This window comes from Scardinius erythrophthalmus, assembly GCF_964197995.2.
Source record: "Scardinius erythrophthalmus genome assembly, chromosome: 7".
NCBI classification, from domain to species: domain Eukaryota; kingdom Metazoa; phylum Chordata; class Actinopteri; order Cypriniformes; family Leuciscidae; genus Scardinius; species Scardinius erythrophthalmus.
Window position 1 is genome coordinate 8792648 of NC_138227.1, and position 15532 is coordinate 8808179.

Consider the following 15532-nt stretch of genomic DNA (forward strand, 5'->3'; position numbering starts at 1 on the left):
AAGTTTAAATTAGTTTGAAGTTTAAATTAGCTTAAAGTTTAAATTAGTTTGAAGTTTAAAGAAGTTTAAAGTTAAAAAGTTGTTGGGGGTTTTCTAGTGGGTTGCTAAGGTGTTTTGGGTGGTTGCTAGGCGGTTGCTAGGGTGTTCTGGGTGGTTGCTAGGCGGTTGCTAAGCGGTTGCTAGGGTATTTTGGGTGGTTGCTAAGCGGTTGCTAGGGTATTTTGGGTGGTTGTTAGGGTGTTCTGGGTTGTTGCTAGGGTGTTCTGGGTGGTTGCTAGGGTGTTTTGGATGGTTGCTAGGTGGTTGCTAGGGTGTTCTGGGTGGTTGCTATGGCGTTGCTAGGTGGTTGCTAAGGTATTTTTGGTGGTTGCTAGGTGGTTGCTAGGGTTTTCTGGGTGGTTGCTAGGGTGTTGCTAAGCGGTTGCTAGGGTATTTTTGGTGGTTGCTAGGGTGTTGCTAGGCAGTTTCTAGGGTGTTCTGGGTGGTTGCTAGGGTGTTGCTAGGCAGTTGCTAGGGTATTCTGGGTGGTTGCTAGGGTGTTTTGGGTGGTTGCTAGGCGGTTGCTAGGGTGTTTTGGGTGGTTGCTAGGCGGTTGCTAGGGTGTTCTGGGTGGTTGCTATGCTGTTGCTAGGCGGTTGCTAGGGTATTCTGGGTGGTTGCTAGGCGGTTGCTAGGGTGTTTTAGGTGGTTGCTATGGTGTTGCTAGGCGGTTGCTAGGGTGTTCTGGGTGGTTGCTATGCTGTTGCTAGGCGGTTGCTAGGGTGTTCTGGGTGGTTGCTATGCTGTTGCTAGGTGGTTGCTAGGGTATTCTGGTTGGTTGCTAGGGTGTTCTGGGTGGTTGCTAGGCGGTTGCTAGGGTGTTCTGGGTGGTTGCTAGGCGGTTGCAAGGGTATTCTGGGTGGTTGCTATGGTGTTGCTAGGCAGTTGCTAGGGTATTCTGGGTGGTTGCTATGCTGTTGCTAGGGTGTTCTGGGCTGTTGCCATGGTGTTACTAGGTGGTTGGCAGTTGTCACAGATGGTTACTATGGAGTCTTTACAGAGTTCTTAGCATGATCTTGGCATGATTTAGCACTTAACTAATTGCTATTAGCATGTAGCTATTCAGTGCTAACATGTGTAACATGTTGGAAGTGCTGTTTGCTAGCATGAGTCAAAAGAGCCAAACCTCATCTCTATACGATGTTCGGATACAGAGATATAGGTCTTGCAAAACGGTTGCTAGGGTACTCAACTTTGGTTGCTATGGAGTTGCTTGGGAGCTGGAAGCTTTAAACTTAAGAAGTTTAAAGTGGTTTGAAGTTTAAAGTAGTTTACGAGTTTTGAGTTTACAAGTTTAAATGAGTTTAGGGTGTGTGTGTGTATGTGTGTGTGTGTGTGTGTGTGTGTGTACACACACACACACACACACACACACACAGAGAGAGTTTATGAGTTTAGAGTTTATAAGTGTATAAATTGATGAGTTTATAAGTGTAAGAGTTTTTGAGTTTAGAGTTTTTAAGTTTTAAATGAGTTTAGAGTTTATAAGTTTAAATGAGTTTAGAGTTTATAAGTTTAAATGAGTTCAAGAGTTCAGAGTTTATTAATTTACGAGTTTAAGAGTTCATAAGTCTATGAATTCATAAGTTTATAAGTTAATTAGTTTATAAGTGTATGAGTTTAGAGATTATTAGTTTAAATGAGTCTCAATGGCTCATATAGTATATAGAATGGCAGTTTGGTTTAGTCTTCAAGGTGTTTAGATTTAAATTTTTGTCGGTTTGAATTTTTTAGAACTCCCCATTGTAAGTCAATGGAGTTTTTGAATTTGTTTTTTCGAGTTTTGATCGTCATTTTTAGGAAAACCGTAAGTCCGATCAGTCTGAAAAGATATAGCACACCGAGTCAGATCAGTTTGAGTGTCTGAGCCGAATTTGGAGTTTGTAGAGTTAAAGCTCTAGGAGGAGTTAGAGTTGTAAATTTTAGGGTAAGAATAATAATAATAATAATAATAAGTTTAAATAGGATTTCAGTAAGTTGGCTCTCTCAAGCCAACTTAATAAGTTTAAATAGGATTTCAGTAAGTTGGCTCTCTCAAGCCAACTTAATAATAATGTTTAAATAGGATTTCAGTAAGTTGGCTCTCTCAAGCCAACTTAATAATAATAATAATAAGTTTAAATAGGATTTCAGTAAGTTGGCTCTCTCAAGCCAACTTAATTAATACACAGCTCGCGTGACACCACTTGTAAAATGTTGTAAACCTGTGTCAAATAAAATCGATCGCGAAAGCAATTGTTGGTCGAGAGCCACGTAGGCCTACGTGTTATTTCAACTTAAAGTAAAACTACAGCCTACGATTTTCGCTTATTGTTGTACTGTTTGGACTATTATTATTAATCAATCACCTCTATTTTCTTCTTCGTCGATCGTATAGCCTATTGACGCCACCTATCATATCCTTACCTCAAAGCGAATGAAATGTAGGCTAATCATAATGGAACCGATACTGCAGTTCCTTACAAAGTAAAAAAGAAATAGACTATAAACCCATGTAGGCTAAACCCAGGTAAACCACCCAAATAAACCCATGTATGTAACGCTACAAAAAAATACAGCGATACAGTCATATTTAAGAAGAAAGTAATAGACAGCAATTCTGTTTCAATGACAGTTTGCCGATTTATTGTAGAGACGAACAGTTGTTTTGTAGTAAACGAGGGTGACTGTTTCTCAAGGTATAGCAAAAAGGATCATACCAAGTAAATCGTAGTGGTCAACTAACTAGTCCTCTGCCTCTAATAGGAAAATAAATATTAGGCACACACACACACACACACACACACATATATATATATATATATATATATATATATATATATATATATATATACTGTACACAGGAAATTGTAAAAAAAACTACTCGTGAGCATCTTTGCTCAGTCCAAGTAGCCTGCTACAGTTAGGTATTTCAAATCTATTGACTACCAGTAATAAATTAACATATTTTTACTTTAGCTATTTTACCCATGCCTTCTGTCTTTCAGAAACACACGATGAAGGCTACTTTAATGTAGTTAAATTTCTAGTTTAATTACTGTGGTAGAGTTTATTGTGTCTGAATCGGTGTTTCTGTCATTTCCATTCAGAGTCAGTTGAGGAAATCAGACGTATGCACCAGTGGAGGACAGAATGAGTCATGGACAAAAAATTAAAGATGGAGATTTTTCTCCAGGATGCAGGTACTCTCATTTAAAGACAACAAGCAATCAGAATTAACCATTTTTACATTATTAATACACTTTTATTGCTTCTATTGTGAAAGACTCAGCAGTGGACATCATCAAAATAAAAAGTTGCTTTGCTGATGTCACCAAGCCTTCTTGTTTGCTGTATTACAGTTCAGTCCAGCTTGAGAGATCAGATTTTCCAGAGGCCAGCTGTGTGTCCATGAAGAGTGACTGGTCAATGGATCATCCACCCGAACTTAAGGATGGAGCGACACGGCCGAATTTAAGGTGGAACCTTTTTTTTCTGCACTGATTTTGGGGCAACGAGTGAAATTTTGGAAATCGGTTTAAATGTGATTGGTTAAACAGAACTGAGATTACTACACTGCAATTAGTTACTGAAAGTATTATCAAATTACCCACAATAATTAACGAACATGCAGTGGGTGAATAATGTGTAACTTCATAACTTTCCAATTCTGTGACGTTTTGCAAGAGCAGATTCCACGTGGACCTGCTCATGGGTTCTCATCATAAAGGATGAATACAGTAATTCAAAGATTTAAATATAACCTCAGCTCTGTTACAGTTCAGTCCAGCAGGAGAGATCAGATTCACCAGAGGCCAGCTGTGTGTCCATGAGCAGTAACTGGTCTATGGATCATCCACCAGAAATGAAGGCTGGAGACAGAAGGTACACAATTGCTCATGGGATTACCATGACCTCTCATGGTCTCTCCTGGTTTCTTAATGGTACTATAAAATGGCAGCAACATTAATATGAAAAAGCCCTCCAACATTCAATAAATAGTTAGCATTTTGGAAATGGGTTTAAATGTGGTGTTAAACAGAACTGAGAGTACTGCACTCTAATTAGTAACTGAAAGTGTAAACAAACATGCAGCCGGTGGGTAATAAGTAAAACTTCCAATAATGTCCAGTTTTGCTGATATTTATGGATGCAGATTCCATGTGTACCTTCTCATAATAAAGGATGAATATAGTGATTCAAAGATTTTAATGTAACCTCTGTTCTGTTACAGTTCAGTCCAGCAGAAGAGATCAGATTCACCAGAGGTCAGCTGTTTGTCCATGACGAGTGACTGGTCTATGGATCATCCACCAGGAATGAAGGGTGGAGACAGAAGGCAGAGTCTCAGGTACACAATTGCTAATTCTCTGGTGGTCGCTCCTGGGCTGTGTTTCTCAAAGTCATTGTGAGCTAAGGTGATTGTAGAGTCCATTGGTGGCAATGGTTCTACAATCTACTTAGATTTACAATGCTTTTTGGAAGTGCAGCCCTGGTCTCCTTATGGTTTTATAAAATGACAGCACCAGTAATATGACCCCCTTACCATTATTCAATAAATGTTCGTATCTAATAATAATAATAATTTATGTGATCTTATTTCCATCAAGTAATCTAGTTCATTAGCCTCACTGTATCAGCGTTTTTGGCCACCAAACTACATAGCAATTTGGAACATTAATATAGAATGGATACATGTGTGTGTTTATCAGCATTTTGTCAACACTCAAGTGTTTAATAGAACTATTCAATTAGTAACAGAATTCATTGTCAAAGTATCTGATTATTTATCTACTTCTTGCTGTTTAAGGCGAATACTGCAACCCAGACCAGATGTAACAGAACCTGTCTGTATGAAAATGAAATATGACGAGTCTTTGCATCAACAACAAGACTTTAATGAAAGCACTTATCCTGGCATCAGGTAAAATACATGGTTTTGATGCTGCAAAGATTCATCATATAGTCTATAATCAATGATATGATAAATAATTGAAAGTCTTCCCTTGATTAGATGTCTGCTGTTTTTTTACTCACGTAAAAATGTGCACTTTAATTTTACAGCCATGAAGTCCTCAACACATTTAGATCAAGTCTGAGGAAGAGGTTTGAGTGTCTGTATGAGGGAACCGCACAGCAGGGAAACCCAACACTCCTGAATGAGATTTACACAGAGCTCTACATCACAGAGAGTGAGAGTGGAGAGATCAGTAATGAACATGAGGTGAGACAGATTGAGACACAATCCAGGAGAGCAGCAACAGAGGACACACCGATCAAATGCAAAGACATCTTTAGACCTTTACCTGGACAAGACAAACCCATCAGAACTGTGCTGACAAAGGGAGTCGCTGGCATTGGAAAAACAGTCTCTGTGCAGAAGTTCATCCTGGACTGGGCTGAAGAGAAAGAGAATCAGGACGTCCAGCTTATATTTCCACTTCCTTTCAGAGAGATCAATCTGATGAAGAACAAAACACTCAGTCTTTCAGAGCTTCTTCATGTATTTTTCCCTGAAACTAAAGAAATGGAAATATCCAGTGACAAATATAAAGTGATGTTCATCTTTGATGGTCTGGACGAGTGTCGTCTGTCTCTGGATTTTCAGAGCGATGTGAGGTTGTGTGATGTAAGTGAATCAGCCTCAGTGGACGTGCTGCTGACGAACCTCATTGTGGGGAATCTGCTTCCCTCTGCTCTCATCTGGATCACCTCCAGACCAGCAGCAGCCGATCTCGTCCCCTCTGAGTGTGTCCATCGAGTGACAGAGGTACGAGGCTTCAATGATCCACAGAAGGAGCAATACTTCAGGAAGAGAGTCGGTGATCAGAGTCTGGCCAATACAATCATCACACACCTGAAGTCATCAAGGAGCCTCTACATCATGTGCCACATCCCAGTGTTCTGCTGGATCTCAGCCACTGTTCTGGAGAAGATGTTGAGCGAAGCAGAGAGTGGAGAGATTCCCAAGACTCTCACTCAGATGTACACACACTTCCTGATGGCACAGATTAGCACCAAACATGAGAAGGACTATAAGAAGAACATGACAGATGAAGACATGATCCTCAAACTGGGGAAACTAGCTTTTCAGCAGCTTGTGAAAGGCAATGCGATCTTCTATGAGGAAGACCTGAGAGAGTGTGGCATTGATGTGACAGAAGCATCAGTTTACTCAGGATTGTGCACTCAGATCTTCAGAGAGGAGTTTGGCTTGATTCAGGGGAAAGTCTTCTGCTTTGTTCATCTGAGCGTTCAGGAACATCTAGCGGCACTATATGTTCACCTCTCCTTCACAAAATACAGAATAGATGCATTTAAAAAAAAAAACTGTGTTTCTTACCCGTATCGAAGAGCTATCAATGAGGAATTTAACCAGTTCTGTACCCGTTCATTATCTGAGCTGCATCAGAGAGCTGTGCGTAAGGCTCTACAGAGTGCAAATGGACATCTGGACCTTTTTCTTCGTTTTCTCTTAGGTCTGTCATTGGAGTCTCATCAGACTCTCTTACAGGGTCTAAAGATACACACAGAAGGTTTCCACAACAATCAGGAAACTGTTCAATTTATCATTGAGATAATCAGGATGTGTCCCTCTCTAGAGAAAGCCATCAATCTTTTCCACTGTTTAAAGGAACTGGGTGACTATTCACTCATGGAGGAAATCCACCACTATCTTAAATCCGGTAAAATAAAAGAAATTGATCTCTCCCTTTCTCAGTGGTCAGCTCTGGTTTTTGTGTTGCTGACCTCAGAGCAGGAGATGGATGTGTTTTGTCTAAGTAGATATACAGGATCAAACATTACTCCAGATAAAGCTCTTCAGATGCTTCTACGTGTGGTCGAAGCATCAAGATCAGCTCAGTAAGTAACCCTGGGAAGAATCATTGCAGTTCAATGACCAATGTTTAACAACACCATCACAGTACCAGTGAGCTCTTGATGAAACACTGAGATTACATTAAGATTGAACATGTTCTGGTATAGGTCTCATTCTTTTGTATGTATGCCACTGAAATTATGCTTCTACACAGATACAATATTGCTGAAAAGTTATATATTTGGTTTTTGTGCATTTTGTGCTTTTGTAAAATAGTAAAATACATGGGTGTTTCTTCATCTGTGGGCACATCTATGTCCCAGGGGTCTATTTAAAACAAAATCAATAAAAATTGAACAGGTTTTGGAAATGTTTTACCATGTATTTAGTTTTTACCCAGACTTTAATTTTTTTAAAATATAATTTAGTCTGAACAGCGTTGAACCATTTAAATATTTATTGTGTGATGATATACACAATGAACAGAAGTTATTTAGCTTATTTATTTAGTTTCTTGTTACCAAGGACACAATAGTCTCCATAAAGAGCTGTGATGTGTGACGATATTTCCAATAAATCTTGGTTCGTCACAGAACTCGAACCATGCTGGTAGAACGCGTGTAGTGCACGTTTGAGGTTCCTCAAGAACCAATGAGGTTCATTCTCGTGCTACTCATCACGTTTGAGGTTTCTCAAGAACCAATTAGGTTCATTCTCGTGTTACTCATCACGTTTGAGGTTCCTCAAGAACCAATGAGGGTCATTCTCGTGTTACGCATCACGATTGAGCTACAGCAAGAACCAGTGAGGTTCATTCTCGTGTTACGCATCACATTTGAGCTTCCTCAAGAACCAATGAGGGTCATTCTCATGTTACGCATCACGTTTGAGCTTCAGCAAGAACCAATGAGGTTCATTCTCGTGTTACTCATCACGTTTGAGGTTCCTCAAGAACCAATGAGGTTCATTCTCGTGTTACTCATCACGTTTGAGGTTCCTCAAGAACCAATGAGGTTCATTCTCGTGTTAAGGCTGATTTATACTTCTGCGTCGGACCTACGCCGGAGCCTCTACGCTGTAGGCAACGCGTTGGTTTTCATTTATACTTCTGCGTCGTTGTCCGTGTTGACGCGCGCAGAGGGAGCATGTGAAACCCGAGTGAGCGGTCCAAGCAGACCAATCACAGCGCTTGCGTCCGCGTAGAGTTGACGCGTTGTTACATTTTTGGAGAGGTGCACGTCAGGGTACGCCGGAGGGTACGCGCGCTACACACAGCCTACGGCGTATGCTACGGCGTAAGTTCGACGCAGAAGTATAAATTGGGCTTTACTCATCACGTTTGAGGTTCCTCAAGAACCAATGAGGTTCATTCTCATGTTACTCATCACGTTTGAGCTTCAGCAAGAACCAATGAGGTTCATTCTCGTGTTACTCATCACGTTTGAGGTTCCTCAAGAACCAATTAGGTTCATTCTCGTGCTACTCATCACGTTTGAGGTTCCTCAAGAACCAATGAGGTTCATTCTCGTGTTACTCATCACGTTTGAGGTTCCTCAAGAACCAACGAGGGTCATTCTCGTGTTACGCATCATGATTGAGCTACAGCAAGAACCAGTGAGGTTCATTCTCGTGTTACGCATCACGTTTGAGGTTCCTCAAGAACCAATGAGGTTCATTCTCGTGTTACTCATCACATTTGAGCTTCCTCAAGAACCAATGAGGGTCATTCTCATGTTACGCATCACGGTTGAGCTTCAGCAAGAACCAATGAGGTTCATTCTCGTGGTACGCATCACGTTTGAGGTTCCTCAAGAACCAGTGAGGGTCATTCTTGTGTTACGCATCACGTTTGAGCTTCAGCAAGAACCAATGAGGTTCATTCTCGTGGTACGCATCACGTTTGAGGTTCCTCAAGAACCAGTGAGGGTCATTCTTGTGTTACGCATCACGTTTGAACTTCAGAAAGAACCAATGAGGGTCATTCTCGTGTTACGCATCACGATTGAGCTACAGCAAGAACCAGTGAGGTTCATTCTCGTGTTACGCATCACATTTGAGCTTCCTCAAGAACCAATGAGGGTCATTCTCATGTTACGCATCACGTTTGAGCTTCAGCAAGAACCAATGAGGTTCATTCTCGTGGTACGCATCACGTTTGAGGTTCCTCAAGAACCAGTGAGGGTCATTCTTGTGTTACGCATCACGTTTGAGCTTCAGCAAGAACCAATGAGGTTCATTCTCGTGGTACGCATCACGTTTGAGGTTCCTCAAGAACCAATGAGGTTCATTCTCGTGTTAAGCATCACGATTGAGCTTCAGCAAGAACCAATGAGGTTCATTCTCGTGTTACGCATCACGATTGAGCTACAGCAAAAACCAATGAGGTTCATTCTCGTGTTACGCATCACGATTGAGCTACAGCAAGAACCAATGAGGTTCATTCTCGTGTTACGCATCATGTTTGAGCTACAGCAAGAACCAATGAGGTTCATTCTCATGTTATGCATCACGATTGAGCTACAGCAAGAACTGATGAGGTTCATTCTCGTGCTACGCATCACGTTTGAGCTACAGCAAGAACCAATGAGGTTCATTCTCATGTTACGCATTACGATTGAGCTACAGCAAGAACCAATGAGGTTCATTCTCGTGTTACGCATCACGTTTGAGCTTTAGCAAGAACCAATGAGGTTCATTCTTGTGTTACGCATCACGATTGAGCTTCAGCAAGAACCAATGAGGTTCATTCTCGTGTTACGCATCACGATTGAGCTACAGCAAGAACCAATGAGGTTCATTCTCGTGTTACGCATCACGATTGAGCTACAGCAAGAACCAATGAGGTTCATTCTCGTGTTACGCATCATGTTTGAGCTACAGCAAGAACCAATGAGGTTCATTCTCATGTTATGCATCACGATTGAGCTACAGCAAGAACTGATGAGGTTCATTCTCGTGCTACGCATCACGATTGAGCTACAGCAAGAACCAATGAGGTTCATTCTCGTGTTACGCATCACGTTTGAGCTACAGCAAGAACCAATGAGGTTCATTCTCGTGTTACGCATCACGATTGAGCTTCAGCAAGAACCAATGAGGTTCATTCTCATGTTACGCATTACGATTGAGCTACAGCAAGAACCAATGAGGTTCATTCTCATGTTCCGCATCACGATTGAGCTACAGCAAGAACCAATGAGGTTCATTCTCATGTTACGCATCACGATTGAGCTACAGCAAGAACCAATGAGGTTCATTCTCGTGCTACTCATCACGTTTGAGCTACAGCAAGAACCAATGAGGTTCATTCTCGTGTTACGCATCACGTTTGAGCTACAGCAAGAACCAATGAGGTTCATTCTCATGTTCCGCATCACGATTGAGCTACAGCAAGAACCAATGAGGTTCATTCTCATGTTACGCATCACGATTGAGCTACAGCAAGAACCAATGAGGTTCATTCTCGTGCTACTCATCACGATTGAGCTACAGCAAGAACAAATGAGGTTCATTCTCGTGTTACGCATCACGTTTGAGCTACAGCAAGAACCAATGAGGTTCATTCTCATGTTACGCATCACGATTCAGCTACAGCAAGAACCAATGAGGTTCATTCTCGTGCTACGCATCACGTTTGAGCTACAGCAAGAACCAATGAGGTTCATTCTCGTGTTACGCATCACGATTGAGCTACAGCAAGAACCAATGAGGTTCATTCTCGTGCTACGCATCACGTTTGAGCTACAGCAAGAACCAATGAGGTTCATTCTCGTGCTACGCATCACGTTTGAGCTTCAGCAAGAACCAATGAGGTTCATTCTCATGTTACGCATCACGATTGAGCTTCAGCAAGAACCAATGAGGTTCATTCTCGTGTTACGCATCACGATTGAGCTACAGCAAGAACCAATGAGGTTCATTCTCATGTTACGCATCACGTTTGAGCTTCAGCAAGAACCAATGAGGTTCATTCTCGTGTTACGCATCACGATTGTGCTTCAGCAAGAACCAATGAGGTTCATTCTCGTGTTACGCATCACGATTGAGCTACAGCAAGAACCAATGAGGTTCATTCTCGTGTTACGCATCACGATTGAGCTACAGCAAGAACCAATGAGGTTCATTCTCGTGTTACGCATCACGATTGAGCTTCAGCAAGAACCAATGAGGTTCATTCTCGTGTTACGCATCACGATTGAGCTTCAGCAAGAACCAATGAGGTTCATTCTCATGTTACGCATCACGTTTGAGCTTCCTCAAGAAAAGTGCACTACACGTGTTCTACCAGCATGGTTTGAATTGTTATTGTTCCGTGACGAACCAAGCTTTATTGGAAATATCTTCACACATCACAGCTCTTTATGGAAACTGTTGTGTCCTTGGTAACAGAGAACGGTTTGCCCCGATGGTGAAAAAATGGCTATTGTGGTAAATGTAATTTCTGTGCAAATTAGTTTTGTCCTTTCCATTTCTAATCAAGCTTTAATTTCATTCAAATATGAAAATGTGAAAATTATTATATCATTGTTTAATGGAGTGTTTTTAGGGTAAATAAAATGCTTACTGTAAAATAAGGGGTCAGCCAAATTATTTAAATTTTATTCACTTCATTTCTATTACAGAATGCTATTATACACAATACATAATTTAAGATGTGGTGGAAATGAAATTACACTGTGATTATTACTCTATTTCCATTGTCTTAAAGTCCACCAAAAGTGCCATTAGTCAAAGAAACACCCATATATTTAAAGGTCACACTGATTTGTGATGTTTACTGATTAGTTGTTATACAAAGAGCATTTACAGAAGATCTAGTTTATTTTGGTTAAAATGTGTCAACTTTCATTTTATCAGGCTTGATGACCGTAATTTAACAGAGATAAGCTTCACTCATCTGGCTTCAGTGCTCAGTTCAGAATCTTCATGTCTGAGAGATCTGGATCTGTCTGGGAATTATCTGGGAGATTATGGAGTAGAGCTGTTTTGTGCTGGACTAAAGAATCCACACTGTAAACTGGAGAAACTAGAGTAAGAGTCTCACACTTACTTTCGAACCAGTCATTTTACCATAGTTTACATTTAATTCCAGTGCAGCCTGACATGTCCTTCTGAAAGTCTCATTCCACACAGAAGTTTTTATTCAGCTCTAGAGGCAATTTACTGGACATTTTAAGGCTTTCTTTTAAATGAACTTTTCTTATGGAAGTTTATACGTTATCTCTGTTTGCAGGTTGATGTGTTGTGGTGTCACAGGTGAAGGTTGTGCTACTCTGGCTTCAGCTTTGACATCAAACCCCTCACACTTGAGAGAACTCAATCTGGAGTGGAATAAACTGGGGAAAGGCATGGAGCTGCTCACGGATCTTCAGAGGAATCCATACTATAAACTTGAGACACTGAGGTGAGACCATGCATCTTTCTAACCTGTTTTTTTCTTGTGTCTGTAATTTAGTGACAATTGTATCTATCCAATAATCTATCCATGTTTAAAAAAAATATATATAGTGCCTTATCAGTGTATTTATCCTTTTAACCTAAACATTTTTTAAAGATACATTTTTACAAAAAGACAACAGCAGCTTCAGATCCTTCTTCAGTGCCCATACCATCCTTTGGTGTTGTTGGTTTGTTATTAGGGGAATGTTTGTTCCCAGTGTAAATAGATCCATGTAAGTCCATTGTTTCTATTCCAAATTTTGAGGGATTTTTTATGATTTTAATATGTTCCTTGATGTTCACTTATAATGTTAATAAAGTTTTTTTCTACAAAAAACAAATATATATGCGGAAAAACGGCTCATTTAACCTCAATTGTTATGATTGGCTAACATCATTGCATTGGAAATGGTATCAACGGCCACTCGTCATTGCATGTGATTGTTTTGAAAAAAAAAAACCATATAAAACCTACAATATCCAAACGAAACATTTTTGGAGCTTTATTAAATAAATGATTTGTCTATAATGAGGAGGACATTTTAAGGAGAACAGGGGGACTACGGATGAAAAATAAATCTGGTACAATACATGAAATGGAAATTTTATGTTTTAAAATTGTGCATGGTCCCTTTAAAAAAAAAAAAAAAAAAAGCTATGAAACTTGTAGGATGTTTTAATGATACAAAGACATTTTATGTCAAAAGATCAAGGCAAATTTGATTGTCATGTCATGACCCCTTTAATGCTGGATATTTTCGTTTGGTCTTTAGATTTAACCAACAAAACATTTTGATGAGTCAAAGTCCTGATATGCTCAGAAAGCTAAATGAGATGAATTCAGTCGCTTGTGGCCAGCAGGGGGCCCCCTGAATCTCATTGTGTAGTAAACATATGGAGCTAATAATGACAAAATTATTTGAATTTGAATTGTGTACATTTGAATTATTTACAAGTGTAATCAACAAAATTGAATGGTATTTTAAATATTTCTAAATTTGATTTCTTTAAATGAATATTGAACGTTTGAAATTTAACGAATTGAAATGTTTTTATGGCTGAATTTTATAGACATGTATTTTCAAACGGCTATTTTTTTGTTCTGAATTCTTAGACTGCAAATATTCAGTTTTAAAAAATACAGATTCAAGTTTTCAAGACGAAGAAAAAATTCAGAACTTCAAATTCAGTTTTCTAAAATTCAAACCGTGGAAAATTCAGATCTTATAGAAAGTAGGTCACAGGTCATCCACAGGGAAGAGTAAAGGATCTCAGATAAGTTGAACAGAGCATTTTGGCTGCACTGCAGTAGTTTTCTGCCGCTAACGCGGTGGTGGTTCAAGAGAATCCGTGTATCTTTCGTTCAGTCGTTTTTTTGTTTAATATTAAGAGTAGAAAAATGAGAAAACAGCTTGAGTATTAGATTTCTAATATTCTAATAATAATAGTCCGCTGAAATAATTTGAAATAATTCAAATTTACACAATTCAAATTCAAATTATTTTGTCATATTATTAGTTCCATATTAACACCACTACTTTCTATGTGTCGTGAATTCAAGCGTCACCCAAGGAGCGAGAAGTGTGGGATTTGTTCCGCATATATTGTTTTGAATATTAACTTTCCAGAGAAAATATTTGTCATTGTTCTCTTCACAGGTTGAATGATATGGATGTCACAGCTAAAGGTTGTTCTGCTCTGGCTTCAGCTCTGAGATCAAAGCCCTCACACCTGAATCTGTGTCAGTGTAATCTGGAGGCATCAGGCATCAAGCTTCTGTCTGCTGTACTCGAAAATCCTGACTGTAAAGTGAAAACACTGGAGTAAGATCATTTCTCTCAAAGTCATCCAGGATCTGGTGTTTAGACATTATTCAATAGTGACTGAAGCATAGGTTTCTATCAGGTGTGAGGGGTTTTAGTCAAAACAGGATTGGGGGCATTTTAACTCACATCCATTTTCACCTCAAGATCAAAAGCACATTTCTAATGGGCTGTAATTTTCCTATTATTTTAAGTAATTCTATCACCAGGGTTAGGAAGGTTAACATACCCCTCCTGACTTGAATCATTAATATTAATTAGGGGAAGTGAATGTGGAGTCAATGCGTAATTAAAGCATTGTGGGGATAATGGTTCCGAGCAGGCGAGCACTGAATATTTCCACCACTAAAACCCATTAATTTCAGTGTTTTCCAAGCGCATTCGCTGGTAATTTGATGAAATTACTGCATTCTTTGGACATTTTATCGCTTTAGCTGAGCTCACATGCATCTATATAATAGTGGTATTTTTTATGTTGCCAGATTAGATAATGTTTATCTTTAATTAAAGTAATTGGCTTTCGTCAAAATACAGTTTCTTAAGCTACCCTGAATGAGTTTCTTTGAAGACTGCCCAATCAATGAAAAACTTATCTACCCTCTCCCAGGATATATTATATAATAAAATGTTTTGTTGAGAGCAATTAGTTGCCAAGTCACCTTTAACCACCTTTATTTTTATAGTGATTTATACAATACAGATTGTTTCAAAGCAGCAACATTATGTGTTAATATTTACTGAAAATTTCTGCAAATATAGTTGCTGCTGCTATCTGTCCCATTCAAGCAGGTTGACACCTTTGCACATGTCGCTGGTTTAAGCAATCACAAACTGATTTATATTCATGAGCTAAGCCCCCTTAAATTGGCTATACAGTAACATCCATATATAGTGCACAAAGCAATATATAGTTTTTAGGAAATAGAGACATATTATGTGCAATAATACTTTGTATAAATCATCACTAACATGGTACCATTTAAGATTTAACACTGTCCTCTCCCTATTATTGCCTGTTTCCTCTTCTGCTGTCAATAATGAATAAATAAAAAAATGGGAAAGGATTTTCCAAACATCTGAAGTCCAAAGAGCATTGAATTGTGTCATTGTTCTCTACAGACTCAGATATTGTGGTGTCACAGATGAAGGTTGTGCTGCTCTGGCTTCAGCCCTGAGATCAAACCCTGAACACCTGAGAGAACTGGATCTGACATGGAATCATCTAGGAGATTCTGGTGTGATACTGCTCTCTGCTGGACTGAAGGATCCTCACTGTAAGCTGCAAAAATTGAAGTAAGACAATCAAATTATGTTAATATTAAATCAGAATCTTGGCTCAGGGCTGTTGCTTATCTGATTACTTTTTTTTTTCTTTTGAATGGGCCAAAAAATATATAATTCAGCTTTGCATCACAGATATAAATTACATTTG

The 15532-nt window shown here is 39.4% G+C and overlaps 1 protein-coding gene across 1 annotated transcript in view; it reads left to right on the top strand.

Moving 5' to 3' along the window:
* Positions 1-3196: 3196 nt before the first annotated feature.
* Positions 3197-15532, top strand: part of LOC308693256 (uncharacterized protein) — a gene marked incomplete at its 5' end in the record, with an annotated part of 32450 nt that continues 20114 nt past the window's right edge. Inside the window, 9 exons of the mRNA XM_081370050.1 lie at positions 3197-3221; positions 3305-3497; positions 3799-3903; positions 4253-4369; positions 5083-6882; positions 11696-11869; positions 12072-12242; positions 13936-14100; positions 15220-15374. Coding sequence (XP_081226176.1) covers positions 3197-3221; positions 3305-3497; positions 3799-3903; positions 4253-4369; positions 5083-6882; positions 11696-11869; positions 12072-12242; positions 13936-14100; positions 15220-15374 — 2905 coding nt within the window. The remainder of the gene's footprint in view (positions 3222-3304; positions 3498-3798; positions 3904-4252; positions 4370-5082; positions 6883-11695; positions 11870-12071; positions 12243-13935; positions 14101-15219; positions 15375-15532) is intronic.